Source organism: Spodoptera frugiperda, chromosome 11, assembly GCF_023101765.2.
Source record: "Spodoptera frugiperda isolate SF20-4 chromosome 11, AGI-APGP_CSIRO_Sfru_2.0, whole genome shotgun sequence".
NCBI classification, from domain to species: Eukaryota; Metazoa; Arthropoda; class Insecta; order Lepidoptera; family Noctuidae; genus Spodoptera; species Spodoptera frugiperda.
The window spans coordinates 5970050-5981065 of record NC_064222.1 but is presented as its reverse complement, the minus strand read 5'-3'; the positions used below and the strand labels follow the sequence as shown (position 1 = coordinate 5981065).

The window sequence follows — 11016 nt, the reverse complement described above, 5'->3', positions numbered from 1 at the left end:
GAAGTTCCTAAATTATTATTTTTTGTACTCAATGAGTAGACAAGCGCAAGTGGCATTTGGCTAGAGATTCCGGGTAGATAGGAAAAGATTATCTACATACATATTTCAACGATTGACATTCAAAAATCTAGACTGTCGGACTTTATAGACTATTTAACTTTGTAGGTAGACTATTTGCAGAATTAAAATTAAATACGTATCACTTATTTCATTGACCATCTACACTCTTCCAGTACCTTTCCATTTACCCTTTCTTCTTGTGAAAGATGATTCAAACTGACAAAAACCTACCCGTACCTTCAAAAAACAACTTTTAGTACCTTTTCACATGCCCCGGTAACCGGTGGGGCGGCGAACGAAATAATAAACCGTACCGGTACGTGTGAAAGCTTATAACTAAACACATCAATAGCCTATAAGTAGCCACTGCTGACCAAAGGCCTCTTCTCGCACGGAGAAGGTTTGAGTTTTAATCACCACGCTTGCTCAATGCGGGTTAGCGATTTCAAACTTATAATTAGAAATTATAAGCCCAGGTTTCCTCACGATATTTTCCTTCACCGTTAGTCAGTGGTGTCATAATATGGGGTACTTTGCCGTTGGTAGGTTTGGAAACCGTACATCTTAAGCCTCCTCTCACCATAACCACATACCTATATACTTATACGACCAAAATTAATAAGTCATTTCAATTTTTCGATACTTATTATTGGAAGCAAGTATAACATCTCACACATGGTACCCACTAAGTTTTAAGTCAAACATCCTTGGTGCTGGATCTAAGATAGTCATTCATGTTCTTGGGACGCGCCGGACTTCAGTGTTCCGGTGTTTTCATGGTTGTATGTACCTACTGTAGATCCTGGCTTACAGGAGTTGCAGTGGTTTTGGGAGATTGTGGCGAGCTTGTTCCAAAATCTTTGGTTTAATAGTACTTAAATCGGTTTTTTACATATTTAGTTCTATTGTATTAAGGTCAAAACTCAAATTTTTTAATAAAGACCGTTTATTAAGCCGATAGCAAACAGGTACGAGGCCCCGGTAACCCGGAAACCGGAGAGTGTGAAACAAACTTAATATTCTTTATCATTGATTAAATTTTTCCTTAAACTTGCAATAACCATGAACCCGATATATTCCGACATCAATTAAATGTTACTTCGTAAAAACTGATGACCCATCCAACACTTAACCGCGATAAAGGTTGCTTAACCTCATGTATTTACAAAGGAATGTATAACCAATAAGCAGTTAAATATATACATTATGTATGTATGCAAATATGATTAGATTCCGTATGTGATTCATCTTAATTTTTCTATGTATTTCCTTCTTAGACGAACAAAAATCATTATATACACATAAAATATAACTTTGTACGCACATTGCATTTAATTATACATAATTCCATAACAGTTTTGATGATCATTGCTAACAGGTTTGCGTGCGCGCACCCTCACTTAACGACAAACCGATCAACGTATACCTGTCTCCCTCACTCCACGTCTGAAAATCTTGCATCTCTTTCTCGTGGCTATCGTAAACTTGACCTCTAAGATTATTGCTATGATTTTCTTTTGTCATTCTCACAGATACCGCCGCGGATGGCGCACGTCGCCAATCGTATTGAAAAAACATTTTTTTGTGTGCAGACATACAAATAGTCGTTTTTTTATATAAAGATCTGGGAAAATTCCTTTTAAAATGGTAAGAATTGTGATAAAAAATATAGTGTTTGTGTCATTAATAACTGTGCTATTATAGTTTGTATGTGTATTTTAATTATAACGTGTATGTAGGAAGTTTTTACTAAGTGATCAAGTCGAATGCCACTGTTCTGGTCAAAATGGTGGTGGACCGGTTTATTAAGGTAGCATTTTTATTATTTAATTCTACAAGCCAATCGAAGACTTTATGCATTTCATTTTGCATAGTTCCGGCTTGAAGATTTGGGTGAGAATGTAAACATGGCGATTAAAATATTTCTAATTCTACAAATATCTAATGCAAGTAACAAATGACAGTTGCTTTAAACAAAGAAAAACGTTCGAATCAAAGAGTTCTAACTTCAAAATTTAACCGAATTAAAAACAAAATCCATTTGAATTTAGAAGAGTTTATTGTTCCACGTTCAAAAACGGTAAACTGGCATAACAGTGCATAGACAGGCCAGTAGCCTAGATATTTAAACGTGGAACAAAATATCTTCTTGGCTTACTTTTTATCAAAGAAACTTTCGCTATCTAGAATATTCTATAGTTTTAAAAGAAATATTGATTAAATAGACCAAAAGTTAGTCTACGTACGTTTAGTGAACTCCAATAATGCCCTTTAAAACAATATCTTAGGTTCCATTCCCGTGTTTAGCTAACTATTTATTGGACTGCGTATTTCTGAATATTGAACTTATTATTGTTCCAAAACAATCATCCGAACATAATACCTCCTTTTTGTAAAGTTAGTAAAAATAGCACTGTAACTAATTGAGAGGCCGTAATTAAGACACTACAAAATTCTTTCAAAACCCACGTTCCCGGGATAAAAAACAGATCAGATCTGGTAATTTAAACTTATAATCTATATCTATGTCAAATTTTATTACTCAGTTCAGTAGTTTTTGTCTGAAAGTCTAATAGATAAACTTACACATTTATGATAACAAAAGTACGACAAAATCACCTCTGACTTCCTTTCTTAGTACTAGACACACAATAACACAATATTCTTTGAACTAAGAATATTTAGCTTGAAAACAAACCAGATAAACTTCTTTATATGATTCCACAACAACACCTATTAGCGAGACTCACGTCATCTTCACAAAAACCAGATAAGAAACGTCATTACCCAATCTAAATTAAAACTATTATTTATTAATAAACGAACGATCATTCTGGACTTCATTTTAATTATAGCAACATACATGAACTAGGTAAGTGCCTAGGGCCCTTTTTTTGATGACGGGGAAACCTTCAAAAGGTGCCTAGCTTTTTGGGGAGAAAGACTAGGGAGTGTGGGATTTTTACCTCACTAAAACCACCCCGGTGGCCACCTTCAGCACCGACAAGGGGCACCGAGACCTCTAACTAGACCTGCTCCGGAGCCCCTATGGTGCAAAGCCTGTTACGGCACATCCCTAGGGAGACGTGCACCTCCCATTAGCCTTGCTGTGCAAGTTACACGGCAGCACGTGACCACTGTGCTACCGTCTTCCCTGAGAAGTGCCTAGGGTCCTAGGTTACAGACGGGCGCCGTAAGACGCGTGTGTCCAACTGCATATATGTATATAGAGTGGCGATGTCGCCAAAAAAATAGGGGCGCCTATGACGTGTGTAGCGGGTGTTCTCTGGTTTTAATCCGCCTCTGTTTATATAGTCAAACTCAATACATTTATCGAAACGTCAAAAATAATTAAATTTCTCGGCATAAATGGGTTCGCTCGACCGGAGTGATACCACGGCATCGCAGAAAACCGACGTGAAACAATGCTTGCGTTGTATTTCAGTTGTGTGAGTTGAGGTTTGCAGAGGTCCAATTACCTCCTTCCCAATATTCCCAATCCCTGATTCTCCAAATTTCCCTAACTCCCACAGGCCAGCAACACAATTGTAACGCCTCTAGTGTTTCGGTTGTCCAAAGTCGACAGTGATTGCTTACCATCAGGTAGTTACCGCTTAATTACCGGCTTATACCATTAAAAAAACAACGAACGGATTTTGTATGATATCGTAAAACAATACCAATTCTTTTTTTTAATCTATTTACAAAATACGACTGGTCAAATGACTGCTGGTCTATGAACCTCATCTACATACGAAGAGACTGACATAATATTCACGCTTAGCAGGCGGTTTGACATCGCGGTTTTAAAGGTTCAGGTCTTTCAGAGAGCGTTGCTGTAGGTTAAGGAACCAGCTTAATAAGTCTTGTTGAACAGGTTTGAACTTTAACCTTTAAATTTAAAGTTCCAAATACAATGAAGTTTCTCGGTTTATGAGTAGCTTGAAATGCTGCTGTCTTACTGTACCTATGTACAAATAAAATACCATGGAAGGCAACATTTTATATCGACTTATCGTCTTTAGGATTAGGGAAAAGGTCTTAATTCCGTATTTACGACGCAACAACGATTTATTTATAGAGGGGCACTTAGAATCGGTTCGGTTTTCGGGTCAAGATGCTCGATATTTCGGTCGAGAGGTATTGTATGTGCGAACTATTCGAATAGTTGTGTACCTTATTAGTAGTGTGTTATTTAATTTTATTTTGTTGTTGATTCCTACTTTTATTATTGGTATAATATACCTCTATGACTAGTAATTTTAGTTAAATTTGAATTAAATTCAACTTAAGTAAAGGCTAAGGCTTAACTAACTTAACTTCAGGTGATTGAAAGCCTTTTTTTGAGGGGGAATATCATCCAATGACTTCTCCCGCCCTGGGCGAGGCGAGAGGGAGTGTCAGACTCTTACTGACTAAAAACCACCCCGTTCCTACTCCTAGTTGTCGAGCCGGAGTCCCGGTAAACCCGCTAGGTAGTCCGCAGCTCCGGATGACTGAAAGGCTGGCTTCTACTTTGGTCAAAGCTTAACCCAATACCTTGGTCAAAGGATTAGCCATTGCCATTCAACGTGGCAATGCTGCCAGTCTTTTGGGCATCATACCTCACGACTTCGATGAGGACAATTTCTTCGACGATGTATGTTAGTTTTTACTTAAGGAATATAAAAAGTTATTAAAGAATTGGGTCAGTACACTATTAAATGAATGTAGATTCCTTGAAAGTAACCATACCTAATAACTACACATTAATTCTAGGAACGTGTTTTGTAGGAAAAGGTAACTACAGCTATATTACTTATACATAGTTTAAATGAAGTGTAGGAGAGCCATGCTTCGGCATGAATGGTTCGGCTCGACCGGAGTGATACCACGGCCTCACAGAAAACCGACGTGAAACAACGCTTGCGTTGTGTTTCGTTGTGTGAGTAAAGTTACCGGAGGTCCAATCGGTTATTTAAGTCCCTTAGCAATCTTCCCAATCCCCGATTCCCCAATAATCCTTAAATTCCTAACGGCCGGCAACGCACTTATAACACCTCTGGTGTTTCAAGTGTTCATGGGCGGCGGTGATTGCTTACCATCAGGTGATCCATATGCTCGTTTACCGGCTTAATCCCTAAAAAAAAACATTACATGCGAGAATCGAATCCACCAAACCTTTTGCTTTATACAAATGTATCGATTATACAAATTACTTTGTCAAAAATAAAGACAAAATACGATAAAAAAGAAAGAAACGTGTATTAATATTGTTTATTAAGAAACAATGTCGATGCAAATGTGATCTTTGCCTCCTACACGTCATCGGTGCATGTAATTGTGACGCATAAACAATCGTGTGTCACTATACATTGAACAGCAGGCCAAGCTACTCCTTTCCTTTTATTACATTTTCAACTTTTACTGTAGTGATATAAAGTTGAAAATACAATGATAGAATTGACAGATTAGTGTAGGTTAACCTGCTGTTCTGTCAAACAGGTTAGCTAATAGATCTAATTCTTAGGCTTGAGTCAATCCGGAGCTGCGGACTACCTAGCGGGTTTACAAAGGTTCCGGCTCGAAAAGCAGGAGAAGGAACGGGGTGGTTTTTAGTCAGTACGATTCTGACACTCCCTCTCGCCTCGCCCAAGGCGGGAGAAGACATTGGATGATTTTCCCCCACTAAAAAAAGGCTTGAGTCAATCTGGGGGCACGGCAGTGCCCCGCCAAGTCGAGCAAAAAAAAAGCGGCACGGCCGTACCATCCTTTTCTCGAAGCAATTCGGGCCTTTTTCGACCCCCTATAATTCGGTTGTGGATAAAGCAAGAAACCTGAATCTTCGGTAACTAATCCGGCATTGTATAAACACGGAATATTTAAAATTTCAGTCAATTTGAACCAGTAGTTTAAGAATGACAACTTGTTAAAGTTTCTAAATTTTGTCACTCACTGACTCACCGATCATCAAAAGTCCAAGGCACTTCTAGCAGACTTAGAAGCTTCATATTTGGAATACATATAGAGTTTAGTGTCTTAATCATGGGAAAACTTAAATATTTTGTAATTTCGGTCCAGTTTTCCAAATACACCAACTGCATCAATAACTTTGTAATCCCATATAAATATATGGGATTACAAAGTTATTTATGCAGTTGGTGGTTGGTGGTGGTTATAAATTTAATAGGTGTAGATAGGTACCTACCATATGAGGCAAGGCAGGGGGTATAGGGTGGGTAAGGGTGTGTTTAGCCCATGAAACTGAACAACATTATTACTTGTAAAATGGTCGACGTAATGAAAACAGAGACATCAAAGCCTCCGAGAAAAGCCCATAGAGACAGGGAGTGGGCTTTGAGAAAAACTGTGGCTGAAGCTCAAGAAGTAGTACCGGAAAAGAAAAAGAGGAAGACTACATATAAAAATAAGAAAATATCATAATACCTTTAACAAAATTCGTTAGAAGTAGATGGTATCAAAAAGAAAGGCTCTACAAAAAGAAGTGAGATCCCATCAAAAACATCCTGTAAAAAACCCAAGTCTCGCAGCTCAGTCTTTCTACCGTCAAAAGTTGTGAGATCCATGTAATACCAAGTCGGTTAATCTATTTAGTGTCTACTTGAAGGACCTTCTGTCTTAAGTTATTACATAAGTTATTATCATGCCAATATTAAAAATATTTAACGTTTTAAACAAATAGATCGACTTGGACATCGCATGAAAACAAAATGAATATTACAATATTATATTAGATTCTTTAGTCTCTCGCGCCTCACGCGATTGAAACTCTCGTTCCTGTTGGTCGCTGGCCCGTCGTGCTGTGTAGTGTGATACATACTAATAATCAAATCAAGCGATGTCCAAGTCGATCTATTTGTTTAAAACGTTAAATATTTTTAATATTGGCATGATAATAACTTATGTAATAACTTAAGACAGAAGGTCCTTCAAGTAGACACTAAATAGATTAACCGACTTGGTATTACATGGATCTCACAACTTTTGACGGTAGAAAGACTGAGCTGCGAGACTTGGGTTTTTTACAGGATGTTTTTGATGGGATATTATTTACACTCAATGTCATATCAATAATATTCATCATAGGCATAAGTCTTCTTTCTCCTTCCTCATATCGGTCAACATGTCCATTGTTTAAACATAGGCCTCCCTAAAGATTCACTATACCTCTTTCCAGCCATCTTTGTGGACGGCTTAGTTTTAACCAGATTTGCTTCTGAGAATAATGCACTTTCTGGCTTACCTACTGGGCCTATTTCGCTCATTTTTCGTATATCGTCAGCCAAGATGATAACAAATATGTGGTTTAAATTAAGTCATAAGAGGTCTTCCCATACGGTATATTGAGCCGTATAAATAATATTTTTTGTGACGTCAACGTGGGTTAAGAGCAATGCCCTCGTTAAAACGGACAGTTTTCTCAGACCTAAGTAATACCTCCATTTAATTTACCTAAACAATGATTATACTAATTCAAGTACCAAGACCAGCAGATCAACCTGTTCTATTTCTTCATTCGAATTTCGACTTTATATCTAAAAGTATCAAAGTTGAAAATCGAATAAAGATATTTGTACACTAAAATAAAGAAATTAAAATACAATTTTAATATATTTTTTAATGCGAGAAACTGTATTTCTTTCACGTCACATTAAAGTGTTTTAAAAACATTCACAATTAAACCTAAACTACCTAGATATAAGGGTTAATTTCGCATACAACTTAGAACAAAGAACCACGTGGACTCGATCTCATTAAATCAAATAACTTTGAGATATTGTATGACAATCGTTCATATTATTACAATTACTTGTAATCGTTAGGAACTAAGATTACTATCAGCTTCTCAGAATTGTTATTTTTCCTCTTCTATTACGGTATTATCTGAATAAAACTTGTTGGTTTTTCATTGTTTAAGACGAATTGGAAAGTATAGCTATTCACACAGGAACACAGTCACTGGGGATTTCGTTAAATATTTAATTATCATATTAAATTCGCATCCATACATCAACTGCCTATTAGTAGCCACTGCTGACCAATGCCTCTTCTCGCATGAAAAAGGTTTGAGCATTAATCACCACGCGTGCTCAATGCGGGTTGGCGATTTCAAACTTATTATTAGAAATTATAAGCCCAGGTTTCCTCACGATGTTTTCCTGCAACTTAGCAATATATTCCCTGAACAATAGAAATATAAATCCAATATGTTGTCAGATTTCATCAGAGAGAAGTGTCTTCAGCTGTGTTAGAAGTCCATTGATGCCTTACTCTTCTGTCTACAAATCTTATTGCCAGATAATTCTTTAATTGACGAACTAAATTCTTGAAAAAACGAATACATTATATAACTACTTAACATGTTTTTCCTGGAAAACCACAACGTAATGTTATTTGAAGCAGAGTGAGGCAGTTTTTTTTTTAAATGAGCTCATTATGTCATTAGGCTTTACCAACATTTGTAATGACTGTTTAATGTTTACATTATAACAGAATAGATGAGTTTTAATAGCCATATTAAAAAAGTTTTTGAGAACAGAGGTACAATGGCGGACAGATCCGCCTGATCACGTTAAAATTTGAAGATCACATAAAGAGTTGTTCCGTGCGGGAATCGAACCCGCTACACGTTACGTGACAGTGCCAACTGTGCAGTCAGTTTAATTTAGAACAGAACATTATGGTCTAATGGTCAAAAGTATATTATGGTCTGGAATAATATAGACTACTTTTTATCCGCGAGTGAAGCCGCTGACAAAAGTTATAATACAAATGTACCAATGACAAAAAACACAGTCATACCAAAATACATTCGTAGCATTTTGTTCCTATTTTGTAGCCTACGTAGCTACTACGAAATTGGGCTACGAAACGCTACGAGCTACGGAATTCATTGTTAGGTTAGACAATGTCCCATACACTCATAGCTCATACATGAGTTTGGTTGAATAAGTATTATGCATTCTGGTAAAATAAATATTAAAGTCACATTTTTTACTATAAACTTTGGATGTTTTTCGTTTTATTTTAATGAAGAGGTTTATTTAACTTTAATTATATTTTATACTACCTACTGCCAGCGACTTTGCCTAAGTTCCTATGGGATAAAAAGTATCCTATCACCCAAGTCAGCTCATACCCTGTGTGTATAACGTAAAATCCATTCAGTAGTTACTATTTCAGCCTGATTAATGGAAAGGTATCAAAACAAACAAACTTTAATTTAGCAGCTCCTATTATTTGTACCGTGATGTTTTATAGCCTTCCGTAATAAATTGACTATCCAATACAAAAATAACATCAATTCGAACCAGTAGTTCCATAGATTAACGCGTTCAAACAAACTCTTAAGCTTTAGTACTAAAAAACCATCAGATTGCTTCCTATAACATCTTGACGTAAAATGTAAATCCCCATGTAATAAGAATCGAGAGTATGTACAACGCGTGTGTTACATAATTAATGGTCTTTATTTATTCAACTTAACTTGTTAAGGAATTCATTAAAGAGGTTTTAATCTATTCATTCATATACTTATTCTTACGAGGGGAATGGCATGCTTCAACCAGAGTGATACCACGGCTTTAAATAAAAACCGGCGTGAAATATCGTTTGCGTTGTGTTTCGCCGTACGAGTGAGGTTACTGGAATTCATTTTTAGATCATGGTGATAACTAGCAAAAAATAACATTACATTTAATTTTAATTGGCATATCAGACTATCACACTTAATATTATAAATGTGAAAGTTTGTTTGATTAGATATTTGTATGTTTGTCCATCAATAAGAAAGAAAAGAAGCGTTTATTACGCCACTACACACAAGTGACCGAGAATACAGCGTATAAATAAGAGGTGCGTCGCAGCAAAAGGCTCGTGCTCAGCTTAATGTCGAAACTCTGAAACTACTGAACGGATTTTGACGAAATTTGGTATCCAGACAGGGTATGAGCTGACTTGGGTGATAGATTACTTTTTATCCCACGGGAATGCGGGCGAAGCCGCAGACAGAAGCTAGTTAATGCAATTTTATGTCTTACCCTGCTGGAAATGAGATACCATATTATAATTATATTACCTCTACCTATTTCATTTCATTACTTTCCATAAAATCGAAGATCTAAGTTCTTTGGGTCCTTTTTAACCGTTATTCGAAGAAGTTTAGTTATAAATAACTACTAACTAGTTGTGGCAACCGGTTGTATACAGGGTGCTCGAACTTTTATTACAGCGCCAGCTTTCAATACTGCTCTTACTGGTTTCTATACATACGTACATATTATGTAAATAATCATCCTTTAGATAGCTAGAAGAAACTGTGGGAGCATGTATAGGATTATGTCACTTATGTTAATAGAAATAAGGTTGTAAATTCATTATACTTACCCAAAAACATAAGATATAAGAGCGTATATAGGATTGTGTCACTTATGTCTATAGAAATAAGGTTATAAATTCATTAATCTAATCTAAAAACATTTGTATGGGTAATTATGGGTCTAACACATTATATGCAGCGTCCAAACTATTATATTATTCTACTTATATGTATGCTATACACGTAAGTTTGACGATCTTTAAAGGTTGAATTCCTTTAACAATAGGTTATATTTGGCATGTTTTTTGTGATTTTATTATAAAAACATTAAGTTTGACTTGGTGCTTTATTAATTTCAAAATGTTTATACCAAAAAGTAGTCTATTTCCATTTTTAATTCCTGTAACGATCATAGTACTACTACTATTCACATTTTTAGGTCCTGTAACTATCAATTTGCAAATCTTACTGAAATTGACTCAGCAATTTAGGAGAGAAAGTGGACCAAACAAACTAAACTCGATCTTACATTTCTAAAACTAGAATTATAAAAGCTTTCTCAAAAAAAACCCAATTCGTCACAATATATCAACAAAAATACCTAATCACTACGAAATATATTTAATGTGGTTATTTCC

At 36.0% G+C, this 11016-nt stretch overlaps 1 protein-coding gene across 8 annotated transcripts in view; it reads left to right on the top strand.

The window, feature by feature from the left end:
* Positions 1-1570: 1570 nt before the first annotated feature.
* LOC118274860 (serine protease gd) overlaps positions 1571-11016 on the top strand; it is a 41673-nt gene continuing 32227 nt past the window's right edge. For all 8 annotated transcript variants that reach the window (XM_050696718.1, XM_050696715.1, XM_050696717.1 and 5 more), the window contains exon 1: positions 1571-1707. In XM_050696718.1, coding sequence (XP_050552675.1) covers positions 1705-1707 — 3 coding nt within the window. In that variant the 5' untranslated portion in view covers positions 1571-1704. The remainder of the gene's footprint in view (positions 1708-11016) is intronic.